Source organism: Rattus norvegicus, chromosome 17 (assembly GCF_021556685.1).
Source record: "Rattus norvegicus strain SHRSP/BbbUtx chromosome 17, alternate assembly SHRSP_T2T, whole genome shotgun sequence".
NCBI classification, from domain to species: Eukaryota; Metazoa; Chordata; class Mammalia; order Rodentia; family Muridae; genus Rattus; species Rattus norvegicus.
The window spans coordinates 27,344,979-27,371,381 of record NC_141550.1 but is presented as its reverse complement, the minus strand read 5'-3'; the positions used below and the strand labels follow the sequence as shown (position 1 = coordinate 27,371,381).

At 43.4% G+C, this 26,403-nt stretch overlaps 1 protein-coding gene across 2 annotated transcripts in view; it reads left to right on the top strand.

Moving 5' to 3' along the window:
• Ly86 (lymphocyte antigen 86) overlaps positions 1-26,403 on the top strand; it is an 83,954-nt gene that overhangs the window by 43,728 nt on the left and 13,823 nt on the right. For both annotated transcript variants that reach the window (XM_087590333.1, NM_001106128.1), the window contains 2 exons: positions 433-519; positions 1,906-2,034. In XM_087590333.1, coding sequence (XP_087446459.1) covers positions 433-519; positions 1,906-2,034 — 216 coding nt within the window. The remainder of the gene's footprint in view (positions 1-432; positions 520-1,905; positions 2,035-26,403) is intronic.

Sequence of the window (26,403 nt, the reverse complement as noted above, 5' to 3'; positions counted from 1 at the left end):
GGTGTTGATTGAATAAAGAAAAATTACATGTGAAACACATTATCTTTAGCTCTGACTGTTTAGCATAATGTCTTCTCTGCACAGGACAGGACACAGGGGAGGCGCATGGAATAGGGATATTGAATGGGATAGGATGACATACAGTAAAGCAGAATTGTAAAGGCTCATCTGTCAGCAAGATTAAGGTTAGGGACTAAAAGAATGTAAGCAGTGGTGAAAACAGCAAGTACTAAACTCGTCACCTGTTACTGAGGCCCTGTTGTCAGGGTGAACATGACAGTGACTGTGGACAGACTGGAAGGAGCTGCCGAAAAGTTACAGGTGTTTCTAACTACTGGGCATTTCAGTGAGTCCTGAAAAATCATTAGTGCAGATTTTGCAGATGAGTTTGCAGTGTGCTCATGACTAATCTCTCCACGTCCTCTTTGGCAGATCCCTTCCAGGATTTTGGCCTTTCCATTGACCAGTGTTCCAAACAGATCCAGCCAAATCTCAACATTAGATTTGGCATCATTCTGAGTAAGTAGATGTGGTTACCTTGACTTGAAGCATAGCAGAGCCTCCCCTCCCCCTCCCCCTCCCCCTCTCCTATTCCTCCTTCCCCTCCCCCTCTCCTACTCCTCCTTCCCCTCCCCCTCTCCTACTTTTCCTCCTGCCTCCCCCTCTCCTACTGTTCCTCCCCCTCCTCCTCTCCTACTCCTCCTCCCCCTCCTCCTCCTTCTCCTCCTTCTCTACACATCCGATGACTCAGGTTGACTAGTACAGTAGGCTTCACCAAGTATCCTACCTTTGTCTCTCAAACACCCTCTCTAGTTAGTCCCTCATGGTCATGAAATGCCGGGCTTTTGTATTAAAGATGTTCCAGATGCTCATTTCAATACTGTCAACTCCTGGATACCATAGAAAGCAAAAAGAAGAAAAAGAAAGGAAGAAAGAGAGGGAAGGGGGGAGGGAGGAAGAAAGAAAGAGAGAGAGGGAGAGAGAGAGAGAGAGAGAGAGAGAGAGAGAGAGAGAGAGAAAAGATTGGTTGCTACACAGACAAAAGGCTTCCTTACTACCTTTGCCACAGACAAACCGGCTCTATTCACAGCATGATCTGTTACTCACATTAGTTTGCTTCCCAAACAACTAATGAAAGTCCTTACAAACTGGGGGAGGGGTGGAGAAGAGAAACCAAATCTTTCTTCCTACCCCAGGCTGTGAGGCCACACACTTCCTGGTAGTTTCTTGGCTACCCATGCCATTACAGTAAACCAGTATGTTTAACATAGCTAATAAACTATCCCCCTTTTGTGGAAGATCAGTTTTCTCAAAACAGAAGAGAAACATTCAGTAAACCAAGCGCCGAGAATCATTTCAGAGAAATGAGAGGAATATTCTCAAAGACCAAGAACTCTCGTGTGGCTGGGTCTTTTGTATAACTCTGCACACTATCAGGACTCACAGCGACTGGAGAAATGATATGGGCAGGGAAACAGAAAGGGGAAGAGGAATGTGTGAAAGATAAAAGAAGGAAAAGGGGTCCAGGAAGAAGCGGAGGCGGCCCGCAGAGCTCGCTGGAATTCCCTGGGGAGCGGTGTGCAGCATCCACCACGCATCAGTAGTGGGAACATGGAGACCCAGCCATGCCTTGCTACTATCATGGCGGATAAATGTCAGCATGGAACTACGGAGCTCTAAAGGCCCGACCTATAGACATTGATAGGACAGAGTGCTGAGCATCAAGAGGGAAAGGTAGCCAATGAGCTGCCTTATCCTGAACAGAGGGAATCTTAGAGATGCTGCTCTGTCATGGGGGGCGAGCAGCAGGCTGAAGGCTGCAGAGTTCCTTTACACAGTGTTGTTGAGCCTTGAGTGGCCTCCCTGCAGGGGAGACACAGAGTGATGAAGTTGTTTTCTCTATAGGAGAAGACATCAGAAAGCTGTTTCTGGACATAGCTTTTGTGGCGAAAGGTTCTTCTCTTCTGAACTACTCCTATCCCCTTTGTGAGGAGGACCAGCCCAAGTTCTCTTTCTGTGGAAGAAGGAAAGGAGGTAAGCCTTACTGACTGCTCACACCAGGGTCCTGGTAGACAGAGCCCTGGCTCTCTCCACTCACCTTTGGGCAACTCACACCCTATTCATCAGCACCTGTTGCATAAAAATACCAGGCAATGCTGTGCAGAGAGCTCCCTTAGAGGGATGTTGTAAGTACTGAAGTAAAAGATGGGTAGATCATTCTAATGGAGCCTTTTCCCTGCACATAACAGCATCTTACTCAAAAGACTGGCAGGAGAAAGAACCAATAGTTTCCAAAAACCTATGAGGAGTCAGCGTGTTTCCAGGTTTTCTCTGGTGATCTCTGCTGTGCTAAGGTCTGGCCCATACAGCAACAACTCAAAAGAAAATAAAGCAAAACTTGCTAAAATCGCTGCTGTCCACCCACACTCCCGGGGGGTGGGGCTACCTGATGGGGATATCAGGTAGCTGTGCTCCAAGTAAAGAAACAGAAAGCTATGGCATTACAACCTTCTTTCGGTTTCACTAAGTTTTGATCCTCTGCTAGGCTTGGTCCCCGGGCGCACAGGCAAGCTCACCCACATGTCTCTACCTCTCTTTTTCCCTCCCACCTCCCCTTCCAGTCCTAAAGATGCTTTATTGTTTAAGAGAACTTAGGTCTGTTCTGCGCTGGGCTCCCCAGAAGTTGGGTCTCTGCTAGCTGCTCCCTCCTGCCTGTTTTCATTGACCACGGGGGTATAATTCAACCCCATGTTCCAGAAACACACCCTTGACCGTTTCTTCTCCACTCCAAGAACCTAGACCCTTAAGCAGTAAGGATCCTGTCAAAATGACCTGTGACGGTTTGTATAGGCTCAGCCTAGGATGTAGCACTATTGGAAGGTATGGCCCTGTTGGAATAGGTGTGGCCTTGTTGGAGTAGGTGTGTCACTGTGGGGATGGACTTAAAGACCCTCATCCTAGCTACCTGGAAATCAGTATTCTGCTAGTAGCCTTTAGATGAAGATGTAGATCTCTCAGCTCCTCCTGCACTATACCTGCCTGGATGCTGCCATGTTCCTGCTTTGATGATAATGGACTGGACCTCTAAACCTGTAAGCCAGCCCCAATTAAATGTTGTCCTTATAAGAGTTGCCTTGGTCATGGTGTCTGTTCACAGCAGCAAAACCCTAACTAAGACATGACCCAATTGTCCCTTTTAAGCAAAAAATGTAGGAGGCATTGGAATCCTCTTTCCCTACCCATGGATACAGACGAAAAGATGTTTGTCCACAAGAATAGTAAATGGAAGTTGAGGGAAAGCCATCAGATGGATAGCCATAACTTTACACAATGAGCTATGCTACATTCAAATCCCCCATCCCAGCTGCCCCTCTCCCCTGAGAACGTGGCCTAGAGCTTTCTTGGAGAACTTGCCATCATCATCGTCACCACTCCTAATAGTACCACACCCAACGGGCCTATAAAGGGTCATTTTTATTCAACCTACCACATTCCAGTCCCTGGCTCCCATAGGCCTGTAGCTATATCATAATACAAAATGCATTTAGTCTGACTTCAAAAATCCCCATAGCCTATAGCAGCGTCCACCCTGTGAAAGCCCAAAGTCTCTTCTAAGACTTGCGCAATCTCTTAATTGTAATCCCCTACAAAATTGAAATGCAGATCACATGTTCCCAGCATACAGTGGCACAGGATATACATTACCATTCCAAAAAAGGAGGTGTGGGGGAGGGGCGTGGTACAAATATACTGGACCAAAGCAAGACCAAAAACCAACTGAGGGAACTTGGAATTCTGCATCTCCGTGTCTATGATTAAAGCACTCTTCAGATCTCTAACTTCTTTTAGCTTTGTTGACTACAACATACTTCTCTCTCTTGGACCTTGTTCCACTCCCTGTTTGCAGCTTCTCTGGACAGGTATCCAATGACTCTGGCATCTCCAACATCTTGAGGTCTCCAAGGTAATCCAAGATTCCCCTTCTGTAGGCCTCCGTGACACATGCCTAGCCTTGGCTTCTCACATTACATAGCCACTGCTTTATTTACTCACTTGGCCATCTCTGTAGCCCCTAGAACTTTCTAAAACATATTTTAATTGAAATAGAATTATATCATTCCACCTCCCTTTCCTCCCTCCAGCTCTTCCCAGCTATGTTCTGTCCAACACCGCTCTTGTCCTTCTGACTCTCAAGCTGATATACTTTTTTCTTTGTTATTGTTATATACATGTATGTATATACATTATATTGACCACTCTTCAATAAGGAGGGTTCATCTTTAGAAAAGGCTAATTCTCCTTCTCCCAACAAGCAGCCTTTAGTGGCCTATAGTTCTTTGTCTAGGGGTAGGAGGACCCTGTAAAATTTTCTCTGCTCTTATATTGTGTGTTTATTGACACAGTCATTGATCCAGCCTTGTTTGTGCAGCTCTTTCTAGGACTGACTGTTTCCTAGCAGAATTTCTGATATTCTGGTTCTTACATTCTTTCTGTCCCTCTTCCTTAGTGTTCCCTGGGCCATAGATGCAGGACCTGTGATATAGATGAATCCACTGAGGCTGGGCTCTCTGTGATCTGTTGATCATTGAATTGTGTCCAGCTGTGGTTTTCTGTGGTTGTCTCCACTTGCTGTAAAAAGAGTCTTCTTTGATGAGGGTTGGTGGCTACAGTTATCTGTGGGTATAAGGATAAGATATAGCATGCAGTAAGGAACTATGTCGGTGTATCAAAGAGGTTAGAGTCAATTCTCTTCAAAGTTCCATGGCCTCACTAGTCCTGAGAAACTGACTGGGTTCCAATACCAGTGTGATTTGCCTCCTGTTGGATGAACCTTAAGTCCAATCAGATAGCTCTTGGTTTCTACCGGCATGTGAGTGCCACTATTACACCTTTATGCCCCAGAGATTTTTGATGAGGTGAGTACATCCTTAGGTTCCCTCAGCGTGATTACTACCAATCTCTTTTCTTTCCTACATTTTTTAAGGATTTATTTATTTATTTCATGTGAGGACACTGTTGCTGTCTTCACACGCACCAGAAGAGGGTATCAGATCCCGTTACAGATGGTTGTGAGCCACCATGTGGTTGCTGGGAGAACCTCTGGAAGAGCAGTCAGTTCTCTTAACCACTGAGCCATCTTTCCAGTCCCCTTTTCTACATTTTTTAATGTGGAAAAGTGTACATAACAAGGATGGCACAATCTGCAGTAGAACCAGAAGCCAGGAACTATATCAGGAAGCGATTCTGAATGGCAATTCCTAGAACATAATTAAGAATTTAAAATTTTTCACAAATCAAACCAATCAGGACTTTGTGAGTGTTAAATGCAGTACAGAAAGCTTGGAGAAATTATTACCCTGATACAGGCTCCTTTCTAGTCTCATGGTATCTGCCTTCCCTCTAGGCCACAGAAATACACATAAAATATTAGAAGCTAAGAGACATATGAGAGAGAATGTGTGGTGTTTGTCTTTCTGACCCTGGGCTACCTCTTTAATATAATATTTTCTAGTTCTTTCCATTTTCCTGAAAATGGCATGATCCCATTTTTTCTTTATGGCTAAATAAAATTTGTTTTTATTATCCATTCGTCTGTTGAGAGACACTTTGGCTGGTTCCAATTCCTTGCTCTTGTGAATAGATTGGCCATAAAGGTGGGTGAGCAAGTGTGTCTGCAGAAAGACGTAGAGTCTTTTGAGGAGACGCCCAGGAGCGGTATAGATGGCTCCTATGGAAGTTCTATTGTTATCTTATTAGTGAAATGTCTCCAGTGAAATCCATGATGGCCACACCTGGTCATACTCCTCCCAGCAGGAAATAATGTTCTTCCCTCCCATATTCTCACCTGTATTAACTGTCATTTGTTGGCCTGGTGACAATCATTCTGACAAGGGTGAGGTAAACATCTCAGAATTGGTATTTCCATGATAAGGATGTTGAACATCTTTTAAAATATTTATTGACCAGTTGTATTTCTTCTTCTGAGAACACAATTTAGCTCCTTGGCCTTTATTTTTAGTTGGGTAGCTTGTTTCCCCATTGTTTAGTGTTTTAATCATTTTATGCATTTTAAACATTAAGCCTCTATCATATGTATGAATAGAAAAGACCTCCCATTCTTTTTTTTTCTTTTTTCTTGAAAATAAATTTCCATACAACATATTCTAATTGCAATTTCTTCTCCCCATCTCCTCCCAGATCCTCCTCACCACCCCACCTATACCTATCCTATCCAATTCCTCTCTCTCTCTCTCTCTCTCTCTCTGTCTGTCTGTCTGTCTGTCTCTCTCTAACAAAAACAAATGTAAAATCATGCCTTCCTGCCTGCACCCCAGTTCCCAAATAATGACTCAATCACTTATTTATGTACAATGCTCAGGCCTTAAGTTTGGGCTTGTTCCCCACCTGGCTTGTAACTTGTCTAACCTGTTTAAACTATTCCATGTCTGCCACATGCTGGTTACATCTCCTCAGTTTCATATCCTACATCCAAATTCCTAAGAATCCTGGGAATCTTCTCTCCCAACTATCTTCCACAGCTCCAACCTGTCTACCGGAACTCTCACCTTCTACTTCCGGCCTTTTGCGAACAGACCTTCACATGGTACACAAGGGATTATCCCTACAAACAGAATTTTCTAAAAAGAAAAAGGGAAAAGCACAAGAAACACACACACACACACACACACACACACACACACACACACCATTAAAAGCACAAAATTGGAAGCTATAATGTACACACAAAAGACCCGTGAAGATAAAAAAAAAAACTACCCAGACAAATCAGTATGAGACAAATAAATCTTCAAAAGTACCTTTGAGTTCATTTTCAGTTAGCCATCTACTGCTTAGCATGGCGCCCGCCTTAAATATGGTTAATAAACCCAGAGAGACTCTACTGGAGAGAACTAATTTTTTGCAAGCAGATGCCAATTAGAGATAGCTTCTAAGTTAGGGATGTGAACTTCTCGTTCTATAGTTTGCTGCTTTCTTCAGATGATGATGTTCTTTGCCATACAGAAGAATTTTTATTTCATGAGGTCCCATTTGTCAGTATTCAGCCTTATTTCTTGAGCTGTTGAAGTCCATTCAGACTGTCATTACCTATTCCCGTATCTTGAAGTGTTTTTCTTGCTTTTCTTTTCCTACAGAATTTTCAGAGTTCTGGGGCTTGTGTTAAAGCTTTCTGATCCACATGGAGTTAATTTTTGTGCAAGGAGAAAGAGAATGATCTAGTTTCATTCTACTCCCTGTGAATATCCAGTTTTCCCAGCACCATTTGTTTAAAAAAAAAAAACCAGCCTTTCTCCCAGTGATTCTAGCCAGTGTCTATAGCTGGATGCATTTATGTCTGGGTCTTCTGCTGCTCTTCGTGTGTTCTTCTGCTAGCAACACACTGCTTTTGTTCCTGTAGCTCGGTTGTATAACCTGAAACTGGATATGCTGATGCTTCCAACATTGCTCTTCGCTCAGAACTGCTTTGGCTATCTGAGCATTTTATGTTTCTGAATGAATTTTTAAAATGTTTTCAATAACTGAGAAGAAACGATGATGGCATTTTGATGGGGATTTGATTGAGTCTTTAGAGTGTCTCTGGTTAAAATGGCCATCTTCACAGTATTGATTCTTCCAACAAGCATGAGGTTCTTCCAATCGTTCAGTGTCTTCTCCCATTTTGCTCTTAAGGAATGGGCCTCTTCGTATTGTTTTAAGTCTTTGTTATGGAGGTTATCACTTCCTTGGTTGGATTTATTGCCATTATCTTACATGTATGATGGCTCTTCTCAGTGGGATTTCCCCCCTTCGTTTCAGCATATTTATCCTTAGTAGACAGGAGGGCAACAAATTCCTGTATGATGGATCTATATGCTGCCATTTAAAAGAGTTTCCTGATAGTCTTTGAGATCTCATGTGTAGAATCATGTCATCAGCAAACAGAGAGAGTTTGACTTCTTTCCAGTTGTATCTCTCTCATTAGTGTCCCTTGCCTTACTGTTCTAGCTAAGACTCCAGCTCTATAGTTGAAAAGAGTAGAAAAAGTGGATACCTGTATCATACTTCAGATTTTAATAGAAATGCTTTGAGTTTCTCCCCTTTAATATAGTTTCGGCTGTGGATATGTAGGCTTTATTATGTTGAAGTATATCCCTTCTGTTCCAAGCTTCTCCAGGACTTTTATTATGAAGAGATGTTGGATTTTTCTAAAGAGCCTTTTCTACATCTGTTGAAATACCCATGCGATTTCTGTCCTTGAGTGCGCTATATGGGCTGTTGCAATTTTGATTTATATGTGTTGAACCATCCTTGCATGCTTGGAATAAAGAGGACTTGATTGTGAAGAATGAACTTCCTTATGTTTCTTTACATTTGATTTGCAAGTATTTTTACTGAAAAAAAAAAAGTTGGTCTAATCTTTCCTACCTGTCCTTGCTTAGGCTAGCCCTAACTCTCCTGGTAGACCACAATTCCTTCAACCCTCGTTCCCTTCCTTCTCCCTTCCTTCCTTTCATTTGTGGACTCTACTGTCTTCTTTCTTCTCCTGACTTCACCCCTCCTTGACTCCCTTCCCCCTACCACAATGACTAAGTCCCACACTTGGTGCCAAGTGCTCTGGGAAAGCCAAGGTGAACCTAGGATGTTTTTCTGCTATCTCGACATTATTGGCCCGAGATAAGAGATCTATAAAAACCCAGTTCAGAGTTACCACATGTGGTGTTTACATTGAACAGGAGTAAACAAAATGGCAGGTCAGCCTGCAAGGTAGCTTATCCCCTCATGTTCCACCTCCGAAAACATGAACAAAGGATCTGAATAAAGAATTGCTTTCCTGCCTGCCTTAAAATTATCGGAATCCTGTCATAAGGTGTTTGGCTGTATGTATTCATGTTTGAATAATATTCTTTTATGCATGAATCGTATTTTCTTTATCCACTCATCTGTTGTGCTGAAAACTCAGGTCATTCCAAAGTCCATATTCTGTAATAAGTAAAGTCTTTTATATCCTTGAAAGTCATACTTCTTCAGTCACATCCTGCCCCACGCCCAGTTTGTACCTTTAGCATCTCACCAAAAGGTTGTCACTTTCTGCCCACAGCCTGTGTGGTAACAGGTACTGTGTATGGGTGGTGCCTTTGACCTGTAATACCTGCTTCCATGTGTCTTCCCTGCAGATTTAACCTAATACTCCTTCTTTCAAACCCAACCAGATTCATTGCTTCAGTCATTGCCAGAGCCAGGAAATGGTGTGGGGGAGCAGACAGCAGAGATGCTGCCACAGCTCTGATCTCACCTTCTGGGTGTGTGTGTGTGTGTGTGTGTGTGTGTGTGTGTGTGTGTGTGTGTGTGCAGGAATATCTCTGGCTTTCTGTGTCTGTGGACCTGACAGAGTTATCACAGAGTAAAGAGATAATGAGCACTTCTTTTGCTGAGTTTGGTGTGGGCAGATGATAGACTGGATACAAGAACAACCAGTTCACATCAGATGAGAGTGTGTAAGGATGCTGCTGCATCACTAGACAGACACTGGAGGCTCATCAACGCCTCATATGGAGGAAACTGTCTTCCTCCTCCAAGCTCAAGGAAACCTTACTATTTATCCTGTGCATGGTTTTAATAGAATTAATAAAACAGGAGAAATACTGTTCCCTCAAACAGTTTTAGGAGTCTAAATCTGTTTAGCAGCTCAGAAAGCTTGCCTTGGACTTATCTGAATGCCGGGCAGACAGCCCGCCGTCAGTTACTTTCCTTATTGCTATGGGGACAATGACTGCAGAGGCAAGCAGAGGGGCTGGCATTTGGGGAATTGCCAGGAAATTTTATTTAGTATAAAACAACCGAATAAGGGATACACAAATGCTGAACAAATAATTATGTAAATTAAATAAGCCAGAAAAGTGAAATCTTAAAATTCAGAGGCCTCTTGGGTCACTGTGATGTTTAACCTATTGCAGGCAGGGCAGTTGCCATGATTAACACTGGGATTGGAAGCAGCAAATGACCTCAGGGAGAACCAAAGTCATCAAACCCAAGCACAAGCTGCTGTTTCCACATCAGGCATTGGACAGAGTCCCGGGGGCCTTGCAGTTCGTTTTAGCAGAGGGAGAAAAACGTGCTGTCCACTGCGGGCGAGACAGTCTGTTGCCATCTGCAAGTCCAGTGCTCAGTGCTGTTTACCACATTCTCTCCTGCAAACTGGAGCCCTCTGGCTACCCTGCAAACTCAGGTTGAGAAAAAAAATTAATGGTTAAACTGTAGTTTTCTTCTCCTCTGCCTGACCTCAACTAGTTCTAGGGCAGGAGGCCCTTTGAAGTATGAAGCCAAGTGGCAACCCTTGGGCTCAATCCATCATTTATGCTCTGGGGGGTGGGGTGGGGATAAAATATTCTCCCCCACAGAAATCTAAGAGAATCCAAAGAAAAACATAACATAGTTCAGATTCAGCGGTGTATGGAATTAAATACAGACACACCTCGTCTTGTCCTACCTCGGTTCATGGCACTTGGAAGAAACTGTTTCTAAAAAATTGAAGACTTGACAGCCCTGTGACAAGCAAGTCTCTTGGCACCATTTCTCCAACAGCATGCGCTCACTTTGTATCTGTAGTTCACACTTTTTTGGCAATAGGTATTTTTAAACTAAAACACATCCATCTTTTTGTAGACATAGGCTGTTGCACGTTGAACAAACCACACTACGGTCTAAGTGTACCATTTATGTGCATCCAGATGCTGTGGTCTACAGTCAAGCCAGCTGTTTCCAGGAACATCTGTAGGAAGTTCTGAATCGGAGTCAAATAGAGCATCAGGCTATTGTCTAATGCCAGCTCTTCCCTCTTCTCCTGAGACCTTTGAGCCTCTTCCTCCAGGCTCTGAGCTTAGGGATACAGAGACCGTGCAAAAAGCATTTTCTATTCCACTTCCTCTCTACCGTGGGTCAATAGATCCATTCACTTTCAGTGCTATGAGATGAGCTGCATACGCTCAGTATCAGTATTTAAGAGTAAATCGGGTTTAACAACTCTTAATGAGCACACTTAATTACTAACCTTAAGAGATAAGTTAGAGTAGTCCTTCCCACACTCAAGGACAGTCATACAGTTAGAATACCCTGTCGCTAGGGAAGCATCTGGAATACATGGGCACTGGAAAAAATTTCCTGAACAAAACACCAATGGCTTATGCTCTATGATCAAGAATCGACAAATGGGATCTCATAAAACTGCAAAGCTTCTGTAAGGCAAAGGACACTGTGGTTAGGGCAAAACGGCAACCAACAGATTGGGAAAAGATCTTTACCAATCCTACAACAGATAGAGGCCTTATATCCAAAATATACAAAGAACTCAAGAAGTTAGACCTCAGGGAGACAAATAACCCTATTAAAAAATGGGGTTCAGAGCTAAACAAAGAATTCACAGCTGAGGAATGCCGAATGGCTGAGAAACACCTAAAGAAATGTTCAACATCTTTAGTCATAAGGGAAATGCAAATCAAAACAACCCTGAGATTTCACCTCACACCAGTGAGAATGGCTAAGATCAAAAACTCAGGTGACAGCAGATGCTGGCGAGGATGCGGAGAAAGAGGAACATTCCTCCATTGTTGGTGGGATTGCAGACTGGTACAACCATTCTGGAAATCAGTCTGGAGGTTCCTCAGAAAATTGGACATTGAACTGCCTGAGGATCCAGCTATACCTCTCTTGGGCATATACCCAAAAGATGCCCCAACATATAAAAAAGACACATGCTCCACTATGTTCATCGCAGCCTTATTTATACTAGCCAGAAGCTGGAAAGAACCCAGATGCCCTTCAACAGAGGAATGGATACAGAAAATGTGGTACATCTACACAATGGAATATTACTCAGCTATCAAAAACAATGACTTTATGAAATTCGTAGGCAAATGGTTGGAACTGGAAAATATCATCCTGAGTGAGCTAACCCAATCACAGAAAGACATACATGGTATGCACTCATTGATAAGTGGCTATTAGCCCAAATGCTTGAATTACCCTAGATGCCTAGAACAAATGAAACTCAAGACAGATGATCAAAATGTGAATGCTTCACTCCTTCTTTAAAAGGGGAACAAGAATACCCTTGGCAGGGAATAGAGAGGAAAGATTAAAACAGAGACTGAAGGAACACCCATTCAGAGCCTGCCCCACATGTGGCCCATACATATACAGCCACCCAATTAGACAAGATGGATGAAGCAAAGAAGTGCAGACCGACAGGAGCCGGATGTAGGTCGCTCCTGAGAGACACAGCCAGAATACAGCAAATACAGAGGCGAATGCCAGCAGCAAACCACTGAACTGAGAATAGAACCCCCGTTGAAGGAATCAGAGAAAGAACTGGAAGAGCTTGAAGGGGCTCGAGACCCCATATGTACAACAATGCCAAGCAACCAGAGCTTCCAGGGACTAAGCCACTACCTAAAGACTATACATGGACTGACCCTGGACTCTGACCTCATAGGTAGCAATGAATATCCTAGTAAGAGCACCAGTGGAAGGGGAAGCCCTGGGTCCTGCTAAGACTGAACCCCCAGTGAACTAGACTGTTGGGGGGAGGGCGGCAATGGGGGGAGGGTTGGGAGGGGAACACCCATAAGGAAAGGGAGGGGGGAGGGGGATGTTTGCCCGGAAACCGGGAAAGGGAATAACACTCGAAATGTATATAAGAAATACTCAAGTTAATTTAAAAAAAAAAAAAAGAATACCCTGTCGCTAGGTGGTTTAGCTTTGATCTGATCCATTTGGTTGCCTAAGCAGATATTAACTTGGGTTCTATTTAGTTAGACCCCTGCTGTCCTACGCATGGATCTCAAGCCACATATAGTGATGGAGCCTCTGACAGGAAGCCAGACTGAGCTGCAGTGTGCTGTAAGTATAAAGCACAGGCTCGATTTTAGAGGACAATATAAAATAAAAACACATTGTGTTACCGCCATCAATACGCTCGCCTTCATTTTCCATTGCTGTAACACAACATCTGAGGCCTAGTGATTTTTGAATAACTTAAGTTTATTTATTTGTTTGTTTGTCTTTGCATTGCCTGGCATGGAACCAAGAGGCTCACTCACACTAAACAACTGCTCTACAGTTCAGTGATGCCAGAACCCAGTGGTTTTATTTGGCTCCTAACTCTAGAGGTGTAGACCCCAATCCCATACATCTGTTCTACATCTGGTCAGAGTCTTCTTGCTGCATCAGGACATGGAAGAGAGCATCAGATAGGACAGTGGAGCAAGCTGCTGGCCTAGGTTTCTCCTCCTTTTCTTCTAAAACCACTAACTCTATTACGAAGGCTCCACTCCTGTGACCTCACCTGTCTTAGTTAGGATTTTCATTGCTGCGAAGAAACGCCATGACCAAGGCAACTCTTATAAAGGCAAACATTTAATTGTGACTGGCTTACAGATTCAGAGGCTTAGTCCATTATCACCGTAGCAGGAAGCATGGCAGCATGCAGGCAGGCATGGCACTGGAGGAGCTGAGAGTTCTACATGTTGATCTGAAGGTGGCTAAGAGAAGACTGGCTCTTCCAAGCAGTTAACCTCACAGTGACATGCTTGCTCAAACAAGGTCACATCTCCTAATAGTGGCAGTTCCTGGGCCAAGCAATGGCCCACCCAATCCAAATTACTTCCCAAAGACTCCAACATCCAAATGCCATTCATAAATGGCTTCAGAGATTTAATTACCAGCATATAAAACTTGAAGGACACCTTCAAACTATAGCACTGCTGAAATAATGTTTAAGACATGGCTGATACATCATTTTTGTTACTGTATCACAATACCTGAGAATACCAACTTGAAAGGAAAAAAGGTTTATTTAGGCTCATGGTTTTTGTGGCTTCAGTCCATGGTGGTTGGTTCCATTGTCTGGAGCCTATGAAAGGTGAACTGTGTGGCAGAGAGTGTGTGATGGAACAAAGATGTTTCCTTTATGATGACCAAGAAACAAAAAGAGAGGAAAGGATGTAGGTCCCAGGATCCCCTCGAAAGACCCACTCCTAGTAACCTAACTTCCCTCCATAGACTCTGCCTTCTAAAAGTTCTACTGCTTCCCAACAAGCTGGGAACTTTCATCACAGGCTGGGAACCGTCAATGAATGGGTCTCTGGGGGACATTTAAGATTCTAATCATAACACCACGTTTAGTCAAATATATCAATGTAGCGTGTGTTTATTAATAAGAATATATTAGCTTATTGTGAAAAACTACTTGTATTTTTTTTCAAATGCGACTTCCCAAAAACAAAATTAGAGGCCTAGGGAGATGATCCAGAGGGAGAAGGTACTTGATGCCACGCCTGACAGCTTGGGTTCAGTTCCTGGAACCCTCATAGTAGAAGGCAAAAACTGACTCCTAAAAGTTGTCCTCTGGGGTTGGGGATTTAGCTCAGTGGTAGAGTGCTTGCCTAGCAAGCACAAGGCACTGATTCGGTCCCCAGCTCCGAAAAAAAAAAAAAAAGAAAGAAAAAGAAAGTTGTCCTCTGACCTCCACAAGTGAGCTGAGGGCCTCTACACATCCACACACGTGGAGACACATATACATTCAATCAATCTGAATATATGTTAATACAGCTAGCCTACATTTCTCCTTTTCTCCCAAAACCACTAATAGTATTATGAAGGTTCCACTTCTGTGACCTCGCCAAATCCAGATTACATCCTCAAGACTCCCACATCCAAATGTCACTCATTTAATACTCCAGAGACTGAATTTCCAGCACATCCGAAGGACATCTGCAAACTAGCAATGCTGACATTTACAATGTTTGAGTTGTGGTCAACAGGTTAGTCATTTTCTATTACTGTATCACAATACCTGAGATAATCAACTTGAAAAGAGTTATAATTATACTGCGCAGGGCTGCATATTCTTATTTCACATACATTATCCTATATATCACATAGGATTACTGTATGTATTAATATAGTATAGCAGTTCAGTACATAGAACTATAATGAAATCAACATAATATTATATAACATGTGATATGATATAATATATTCATAAAACATGTATTTATACTGTGTAATAACATAGTATACAATTATATCATATATTATATTGTGGACAATATTTGCTACATATTAACTAGTACAACATTTATATCATATTTATTATATTACCTCCTCTTAAAATGTTGAAGATCCCACTGGACTATAAACCTGAACCAACCAAATAAAAATCCCTGGGAGTCAGAAGCAAGCTAGGTTAGTCCAGTCCCCACCACAGCCTGAGAGCACTCTATTCATTTCAGGAAGGCATTACAAGTTTTAGTCAGCATTTTCATAGCACTTGACTGCACTAGGCATCTGTACCAGGATGTCACGCACATTAACCAAAGCTTCTATGGGCTGATGAAGTGTAGAAACCTTGCTATTGACTTCTATGGTCCTGTGGATTACAGTAAATGTTCTCTGTCCTTGGTTCCCAGCAGCTCCTAAAACCTTTGTAACTTACTGATCCTCAGAGGGACTTGGAAGATCTTTTGTTGTCATGTTAGTCATTGATAGAGCTACTAAATTCCTAGAACTTTCTTTAGTGATGAGAGTTTTTGTTCTACTGATGTCAGCCTTGGTTGGCTCTTTAGCTGGTCATCAGAAATGTCAAGTCAAATTCCAAGTCAGAAATTGCCCATTCCACCATGTACTTCTGTCTCAGATAAGACATGGCAGGGCTGAGTTAATACCAAACCATGTCTGTGGTGGGGCAGCTCCAGAGTGACTCCCTCTAAATTATAGGTGCAGATTCGTGGAAGGTAGAGTGTTTAGAATAAACACGGAAGTTCTGCATAGCTTTCCACATAACCTGCCCTGTGTGTTTTCTTCTGTCCTCTGCAAGGAACAAACTGAGAAACGACGGCATGCATTTTCCCAGGTTCTTCAAGTTGTTTTAGCAAATTGCCAAGCAAAAGAAAAGACTAGGGTGAGTCCCTTGCTTGTAGAGAAAATGTGACTATTCTGAGAGCCTACTGCTTGTGGCTGGTGTCTGAGATAAAGGGGGAAAGAAGGCAGTCTTGTGGGACTGAGCACTTGACCTTTGGAGTCAACACTAACCTGATTAGTGTCAGAACTGAAGTGAACTGTTCTATGCCCAGCTGATACTGAAGAAGTGGATGGGGCAGGAGTAAATCTCACGTATTTAGCAGTCAGAGGTATAATATTTGAGAACATAAGAGGAGAAAATGATTTGTATTTTTTTCCCTAGCTTTATTTTAACAGATGAAGTAGGGTTCCAGAGAGCCCCAACAAGGTAAGTCCTTAGATATCTAACATAGGAAATGCCCCAAGTCTGTTTTTTTTTTGTTTTGTTTTGTTTTGTTTTTTTCATTTTAAACTCACACCACAGTGTAGGCCCAACAGCCTGACTTGTAACAAAGTCATCCCACTCCTTTTAAGTTCTGATTTACCAAGAGGTCAGTGAATGAGTGTGTGTGTGTGTGTGTGTGTGTGTGTGTGTGTGTGTGTGTGTGTTGTGCTGTGTTTTGCTTCTCTGTGTTTTGCTTCTCAGTGGGCTTAATGTTGTTCAAAAGAGTTTCTTGCCCATCTCAGTACGGCAAGAGTTACATAAGTTAAATAGAGCCAAAAATTAATTATGGTACTTACTGACCATGAAACTAAATTAGCAGGAAAGTAGGAAGAGGCCTCCTCCACACCACACTCCACCCAAATAAAAAATTGGGAGAAATTACTCACAGGAGTTTGGTAACTTATGTACTTTATATAGGACCATAAATGGAAATGAACATAGAAATTTGAGTAAAGGCCCAGACTAAGGCCATGGGGTAAACAATGAGTATGAGATTTTTTCCAGTCCTGATGGTAACTTATATATCACTGTCGAAATTAGTTGGCTAAACCTCTGTGAATTTTAGCCAGAGTGGTCAAGATTGGTACTGATCTCACAGCACCAAGTGAATAGCTGGCTTTAGAAATAACTCACTCGTTCATGAATTGGTTTGTGGGTATCTTGCTGTACCCAGCGGTTATTGTTTGCTTTAAATGTCCCTAAAGGGCCCATACTTTAAAAGATCTGTTCTTGTAACAGTGCCGCTCAGATGTGACAGAACCATTAGGATGTGGGGGTCTCATGGGAGGACCTTAGGTCATTGGAGGCATAGAACCCCAGGTCTCTTTCTCTGGTCTCCTAGTCGTGAGTGAAATGGGTTTGCTCTGAACATGTTTCTTTGTGTTCTCACAAAGTTGTAGAGTCACCGGATCATGGACGAGCCTCTCATACCCTGAACCAAAATAAATATTTTCTCTTTCTTAGAGGACCAGCTCTGATATCTGTTATAATGACTAAAACTAAAGCAACAACCTATTCCCCAAACCAACTAAACTAGCAATTTTTAAATTGGGAGAGGCAAGTATGAGAGTCATATTTAAAGGTGCTGCGTACTTCTGTATATGTATAAATGACTCCTCTGAGACGTCTCTAACAGGCACAGCACAACACAACAGACACTGAAAGAACTTAATGTCGCTTTAGTGCTAGAATCCTACAGAGGTGCAGGAGACAGTGCTCACACACAAGGATTGGTGCCTTGTGTCCTTGGCCAAGATACTTTTCTTCAAAAATATAGGACTTAAATATACCAAAAATACAACAGATGGAAACAAATGACATTTCGTGTGCTATGTAAGGTAAGGCCAAAGGGCTGGAGAGATGGCTCAGTGGTTAAGAGCACTGACTGCTCTTCCACAGGTACTGAGTTCAAATCCCAGCAGCCACATGGTGGCTCATGACCATCTGTAATGGGATCTGATGCTCTCTTCTGGTGTGTCTGAGAACAGTGACAGTATACTCATATATAATAAATAAATCTTAAAAAAATAAAAGATACAGGACAAAAATGAGTTTGGATATTAACTCATTAACTTTAAACTCTTTGGATTGAAAGAAAGATCACAGTGACACTTCTTGCAGAGTGAAGAATTCTTGGGCTTTTCTATGTCGTCTGAGTGTTTAACTGATTTTTTTTGTATTTGAGGAAGGGTCTTGAATTTTCCACAGTGGCCTCAAACTCACCACTTAACAGAGGATGACTTTGAACTCATCCTCCTACGTCTATCCTCTGAGTGCTGGGACTGCAGGCGTGTACCACCATGCCCAGTTCGTGTAGTGTTCCAGATCAAACCCAGAGCCTCATGCATGCAGCACAAGGACCCTACCAACAGAGTCACAACCCAAGTCCCTGAATAATTCTTCAGTCTAGAAAACAATTGCTGTCTGGCTTATCTTCTGCGTAAATCAACTTTGCTATTGTAATGGTTTGCCAATTATGGTAAATACATCGTAATGACAAGAATTTTAATATCCAGTAACTCCATTGAGAACTATATATATAAAAGCACCATATTGCCCTTAGGCAGATATTAGCCCTGACAACAGCTAAGGGCTTGGCCTACGGTGCTTACTGATCTTGCGTTTGCGAATAAGTCAAAAGTGTAAGTGCGCTCGGTACTCACCTATGACTACTTGTCCTCCATTCTGCCCCATCCTGAGGGTTGTTTCCTGCTGTCCTGGTTCTCACTGAGCATCTGCACCTAGTGATCTTCAGGGCACCATTAACCTCTAAGTTACCTCAGCCTTGCCATCCATACAGATCCAAAATTCCTCTTAACACCTCTGCCTAAATCCTCAGGCCAGAATTCATTTGCTTCTCTGCTGCCTTCATTACTTCCATTTCCGTCTGCCACTTTCTGTGATCTATGAAAGAGGGGTGAACAATGAGGATGCATTCTCTTTATTGCCTAGATTTAGAAAAATTCCCATTAAGCACTTGTCTGTACGATGCCTTCTACCTGCACTGCCGTCGGAGAACACAAGGCCAACAACTCCCTTCCAGGCAGCACATTGAAGAGCATTGATCTAGGCTGACAACCTGACAGCTCCATAAAGCATGCAGGAGACACAGCATGTCCACGAGCCTCATTATTCACTTGTTTAACAAATGCAAGCCCGGGGAATTTGGTCAGTGATGTCTGCTGTAACAGAAGGAGAATAAGCAGCTCCATTTGAAGCCTCAATTATGAAATATGTCACCTCTCTTCCACCTGCTCACTTATCTGGCTTCTGGGGCCATTGGAGACCACCTGCTTCTCAAACCCTATTGCTGTAGACTTTATGCTCCGATGGTCCCCATACTATTCTCCATCCCTCCTGATCCCAGCTTCTCATCCTGACCTTCATCAGCCTTCTCAATAGCCTAAATGACAAGGTGTCTTCATCCCTCTTCCCGTGGATGAACCTACCTAGAAAATTGGACAATCTCTCCTGCCATCCTCATTCCTACTGTCATTTTGTAACTGCAGACAGCGTGTCACACAAAGCAATGGTATTCCAGGACAACGTCCTGCTTCCTGCCTTATCACTCTGCCTGACTCCTGGAGGATAGAATGGGACTAAGCTCAGCCCAGCAACTCTCACAGTGCAACAGGCATCAGTTTTGCTTGGAGACTGTGTTTAGCTGTAGACGGATGAACCATCCAGAAGATTCAAGCTCATGAAATTCTGAAGATGTGCACGCCTGTTGAATGATCCTGCTCCTAGAGCAATGAGTGCTCACCTCAGATAGGAAACCCATGACAGACTGTCATAGTTAGGGTTTCATTGCTGTGAAGAGACACAATGACCAAGGCAACTCTTATAAAGGCAAACATTTAATCGGGGCTGACTTACAGTTTTCATAAGTTCAGTCCATTAGCATCATGGCTGGAAACATGGCAGCCTGCAGGCAGATAGGGTGGGTGCTGGAGGCACCAAGGGTTCTGCATCTTGACCTGAATGTAGCATAAGAAGACTGTTCTCTGCAGACAGCCAGGAGAATGCTCTCTTCCACTCTAGGCAGAACTTGAGCACTAGGAGTCCTCAAAGCCCACCTATACAGTAACACACTTCCTCCATTGAGGCCATATCTATTCCAACAAGGCCATACCTCCTAGCCACTTTCAATGGGCCAAGTATATTCAAACCAGCACACAAACCAAAGAAAGGATACTCCCAAATTTAACTTAATGAACCAATAAGTTTTGAGGGTTACTTACAAACTGTGGATGGGAGGCTAATCTCAGAAGTGTGAATGACTGCAGATCTCACCTGTGAAAATGATGATGCTCATCTAGGGACCACACCCTGAGAACTACTGTCCTGGTGAACAGTCATGGGTTTTGGAGCCAGACCTACAGACTTAACTGCATGACCTTGGACAAGTCACTTACTTTCTGAGCCTCAGTTTCCTCATTTGTACAATAAGGAGAATGGGACTGAACCCAATAGATGATGAAAGAGAAATGTAGGCTAATGTGTAGAAAGCCTTGCCTCTCTACTGTAGGCATTCAAAATATCATCTACAGCAGATCCTTAAAGCAGCTAATGACAGAGTCTCAAGCTAGGGCTCAAAGACCCTCAGGAATCATCAGTCTCAGGGTGGAAGTCTGCATCTTAACGAGGCACCTGTTGAGTCACTAGAGGCCTTGGGACTTAGAAGCTGAAGTTCTTTTTCCTCACAGGTAGCAAGAAAATAAATGCCTTTGGTCTAAGCCTACATATTCCCCAGAGGTCAGTGATGTCTCCCTGGCCTTCCTGCACCCTGGGGAAAGCCCCATTTGCATTTCTGTCACTTTGCTTTCAACCTTTCTCCTCTTCATGTTTTATTCCTTGTTTGTAGCCTTTTAAGTAGCTCTGGGTTTCCTCAGCAGCTACTGCTGCTGCAAATTCATGGAGAATCAACAAAGGCGATAGGCTCTTTATTGGAGGAGTGGAACTGCACTCTTAGACTGCAGAACAAAGACCTAAGGGTAAGGGCCAAGAAAAAGAGGGTATGAGTAATGGCCAAACCAAGGGGGACTCTTCCTTGTTAAAATGAAAGGAGAGACCCTGATAGTTAAGGAATGGTGCAGTTCTGGTGTTTGTCTCCATCCTCAAGTACAAGTAGAGATGCAAATGATCCAGTTTGGGGTTAAAACTACCTTTTAACGTCAGTCAATTTGTTCAGTTTGAGGCCAATCTAGTAAGGCTAATGATGGCCTAGGACCAGAAGCAATTTTAATTTTTAAGATAATGATTTGCTTCTTGCCTGTTCTTAGTCAGGTTATGAAATTCCATAAATCTAACTCAATGACTCACAGACTTTCATGCAATAATCATTTAGGAAGCTAACTTAAAAGGACCACCCTCAGTTCCTCCAATCTACCCCAATCTGACCCTAAGGTTGCTGGTATTTGCAGTTTAACTAACTAAGCATTTCCCAGGGCTCCATTCTGCAGGGCCTCAGAGTTTCCTAGGCCAAGACACATAGGCCTCCTCAATGCTTATGTTGAATTCTCAGCCACAATGTTCTTGCCAGCCCTGCCCAGGTTTCTGCAGATCAACCCCCTTTCTTGTCTCTCCCATGTTCTTCTCTCTTTACCTGGAAGTCCGATCACTTCACCAGCTGATGAAGTTTGAGTGTGGTATTTAGAGTCTACTGAAATCCAGGATTAGGTTGGTTAGGAGCAAAAAATAATAAACGAGTTAAGTTTTCTTTTCAGTGCTTCCCAGAAGTTATATATGGCTCACATGAAGCTTAAGCAGCAAAGGAAAAGGGACCTGGCAAGAGGAAGGCAGTTCCAAGTAAGTCTTACTACTTCCTCCCAGGATCCTCTTCTTCATCCATGATTGACTAGTGCAGTAGACATCAGCCTCCAGTACCTGAAGCCCTTGAACCATGACAAGTCCAAAGTGAGAGATGCTGTAAATCTGAATACTTCATTTCTATATTGGTTACATGGTAAAATTTTAAATAACTGAGTTAACCAACGTATTTCGCTAATCTTACTTTTTCCTTTTCCTTTTCCTTTTCCTTTTTTAAATATGGCCACCTGAAAAGCTTAAATGACCCATGTGGCTCGTGTTATATTTCTGTTAGCATTGACCCAGAATTTCGTTGTCCAGCAAAATACCCAACCACAAGGCATAAATGGTCATTCAAAAATGTTTTTAAAGTGAATTAAAAAGCCAACTCATCTGCTGCACCGGCCACAGTGTAAACTCTTAGAGCCACAGGGGGTTGGTGGCAGTCATATGTGATGGGATCTTTGCAAAATGTTCTATCAGACAAATCTGACCTACTAATCATACCTACTAAATCTACCTACAAATCATACTGTGCTGTATTGCTTGTAATTGTCTGTCCTGAACTCATTGGTATAGCTTGCATTAGAAATCTCATTCCCTGGTCCAGTTCAAACCCTAATGTTTTCTCTTGGGCTCAAATCCTAAAATATGTTTGTGTCATGGTGCCAAAGTGCCCTTTGGGGGAGGCTACCACTCATGGCCCCATCTCAGGCTGACTACCTAAGTCCTCCTCTCAGGACTTGGCTTCCTACTGTTGCTGTAACAAGTTGTCACAGAATATGCAGTTTGTAGCACTGGTTTGTCCTCTTGGAGCCTGAATGCCACAAATCTAAATCCCAAGTGGCTGGAGAGCTATACGCCCTTGGAAGCTTAGGGGATCCGATATCTTACCCATTTAACCTCAGAGTCTGTTGCAACCCTTGGCTCACAGCCACACCTCTCCACGCTCTGTGTCCGTCTACACATGGCCTCTCCCTCTTTCTCCTCAGATCCTTCATCACTCTCATCTTCTAGTTACACTGAGTCCATCGAGGTAACCCAGGGCCACCTCCCCACCTCAAAATCCTAATTGAATTACATCTGCAAAAATCCCTTTTGCAACTTGAGATGGCATATTCACGATCTCTGGGGACTAGTATGTGGCCTCCGTGACCACAGTTGCCTATGCAACCATTACTGAGAAAAATACATTTTCTGACTTCTGCTGGCCATGTCAAGAGCCCAAGAGCTACATATAATCCAAGGGAGCCTCGAGCTCCTTGTGTTTCTGATTAAAATGACCTTGTGAAAACCAAACGACCATGAACTCCCTAGACCATAAGCTTGCCCACATGCCCAGAGCAAGATATGAGTGTTTCTGTTAGGAGGTCAAATCATTGCTTCATATCAAAGCCTTGCCTCGCTGGGATATTAGTGTTACAGTTTCTCAACTTCATAACCACCCCTATTTGGCATAGCCCTGACTTAGAAGAGAAACGATGTGGCCAGAAGTCAAAGACCTACTCATGTGTTGAAACCATTCCAACTTCAAAACTAGCTTTCTATTTAAAATGAAAAGATTGACAATGAACACATCACTAAACCACCGGAGAGGTATGAAGAGAAGGCTGTGGTTCATTCAACCCAGGAAAACTCGTATTTGATAATTTTGTAATGATCCATTGCAATTTCACAGGGAATGGTTCTGAGTTGCCAATAACATTAGATTTCCCTAGGCAGTGTAATCCCATAAGGGGGTCAGAAGTCTGGCTGCATGTAGGGAGGAAGATCTCAAAGTAGAACTCACTGAGCCAAAATGAAAATAATTCATCTAGAGGAAAAGTAACCACTGTTGCTTGAACAGCTATCGGCTCTAAAGTAGAACTGTGGTTTCACAAAGAAGAGCGTAAGTATTCCGAGGGCACCTGACCCTACACGCACCCAGTGGGTATTAGCTGGAGTGTAACTCAGCTGACAGCATGCACCTCGAGCATACACAAGGCCCTAGGACAGATCCCCAGCGTGACATAAGGCAAGTGTGGTGACACACACCTGAAACCCCAGCACATGAAAGGTGGTCACAAAAGGATCAGAAGTTCAATGGCATTCTTAGCCACAAAGGGAGTTAAAGAACATCCTGAGACATGTGAAACCCTCTCTCAAAAAGAAAATAAAAATTAAAAAAAAATTCCTCTCTCAGCCACCATCTCCTCCCAAAGTGTAAGGTTCGAGAATTAGCAGGCACAATTCAAGGCATAAAAAGAAATTCTCCTTCCTTGTTTTTGTCTTAAAAATCAACGAACTCCATATCATTCCAACATAATGTGTAGCCAAGGTGTCCTGTCATCAGGAGGAGGTGCAAATAAATCAATAGCTGAGTTTCTTGAGCCAGCACTAGCTCAAATGTAGCCTTGCCGTGTGGGCTAGGTAGGTTTTGTCTACGTTATACAAGCTAGATGAATCTGGAAAGAGGGAACCTCAATTGAGAGAATGCCTCCATAAGATCTGCTTGTAGGCAAGCCCGTGGAGTATTTTCTTGACTAATGACTGATGTGGGCAGACCCTGTCCACTGTGGGCGGCACTACCCATAGGCAGGTGGTCCTGAGTCATGTAAGAAAGCAGACTGAGTAAGCTATAGGAAACAATCCAGTAAGCAGTACTGTTCTATGGCCTCTCATTAGTTCCTGCTTCCAGGTCCCTGGCCTGGTTGAGTTCTCGTCCTGACTCCCTCAGTGATGAACTGTTAAGATGTAACAAACCCTCTCTTCTCCAAGTTGCTTTGAGTCATAGTGTTTCATCGTAGCAATTGAAACCCTAAGACAAGGAATATAGGGCACTGATGTGGCAAATTTTCTAGTTCTATAGCAGAATTTTGAGCCTGGGTATTTTATAAAGAAAAGAATTTGTTTAGATCCATAGTTCTGGAGTCTGGGACGTCCAAGCAAGGACGCCCACATTGCTGAGGGCCTAATGCTGCTTTATAACATGACAGGAAGAGCAAGAAGAGCAGGTGAAGGGACCGCCATGCTTTAACTGGAAACCTGCTCTCCTATTTACCAGTGCAGCTCCTACAGAGCCAGCGCACCCATCCTTCTGTAAGGGTGTGACCCAGACGCATCTCGAAGATCCCACTCCCTCTTGATACCATGGCATCACATGACTTTCAAACCATAGCAGGCACCATCTACCAGGGGGTATCCTACCTTTGGGATCCTCCCTGGGAAAACAGAAATAGGGGCCTCATAGGCCTAATGCTAAGCAGGAATGGAGCAAAGTTGGGAAAGGGACCTAGGGAGGAGGAAAAGCTAGCCATCACTGTACTGTGGATCTGATCACCACTTTGGGGGGCATTGTGGGAACTGTGGTAGGTCTTTCAGAATTGTCCTTCTCAAGGTGAGCAGGCTCCTAGGTCAAGGACATCCTCTAGAGATTGACACCATTGATTTCCTGGTTTCTCCCATGTTATCTCTAAAGCAGAATCCTGTGCTATCCCTAGACCTGGGATGACAACAGAGGGCCACTGCAGGTGCTGGATTTTTATGTCTCCCATCCCTTACCACTCCTTGTAAGCACATGGCAGAGACCTGCAGGCCCTCACCAAACATTCCCTGCAAACTCATGCCAGGGCCCTACAGGCCTATCTGAGACTTGAAGCAGACGCGTAGCAGAAATTCCCGGGGTGTCCTTCAAAGCAGAACGAAAATGACTGGAGCCAAAAATGACTGGAGCCAAATGGCTCAAGAATGAAGCTACTCTTCTGGAGGACTGGGATTCGATGCCCAGCTCCCACATGGTGACTTACAACTATCTGTAACTCCAGTTACAGGGGATCCAGTGACCCCATCTGGCCTCAAGACACTAGGCACATGTGCTGCACAGACCTGTATGCAGATAAAACACCCATATATGCAGAATAAGAGTGAAAATTCTCAAAAGCAAAACAAAAACAACTCAGGAACTCTAGAAGACACTGGTAAAATGGCCCAAGGTCCTGGGTCTAATCTCTAGCATGCACACATGTGCAAATGCACACAAGTACACACACACTCTCACACATACACACACAGACACACACACACACACAAAGAGAGAGGGGGGAGATGGGAAATGAGGGGGAGGGGAAGAGAAGTAAAGGGAAGGAAAGGGGTAGAAAAAGAGAGGGGATGGAGAACAGAGAAGAAAGAAGGGAAAGGAAGGGTAGAGAAGAGGGGAGGGGAGGAGAAGAGAGGAGAGGACAGGAAAGGACAGGAGAGGACAGGAGAGGGGAGACTGACATGCTAAATGAAGAGCTGTGCTCAACTTTTGTCTAGATTTGGTTCAGGAAATACCCAGAGGTAGAGAGAGGAAACTCTCTCTTCTTCACAGCTCTCTAGAGTAAAGTAACCCACTCCCGGCCTCTCTCTCCAGAGACAGGCAGGGTGTGCCACTAACCCTCTCCTCTCTCTCTTGGTTTTCTTAGCATCTCACTTTAGGTTTTGTTGGGCTTCATCCCACTGTACTTCTTGCAGAGCACGGTCTGTGTCTCCCAGATGGACAGGCCTTCTCTGCATGCAGAGAGTTCTGGGGGATTATGGTTGTGAAGGCATCTCCTTTTTTTTCTCCATAGTTGTATTATATTCCCACCAAGAGTGTTTAAGCGTTACCTTTCTTCAAAAAAGTATCCAAGCAGACAAGAAGTAGGAACAGCACCAACAAGTGAACGAAGCCATGATGACAGAACTACACAGCAGATTGCTATTCTGCCTTAAAGAAGGAAATCCCATCATTTCTAACA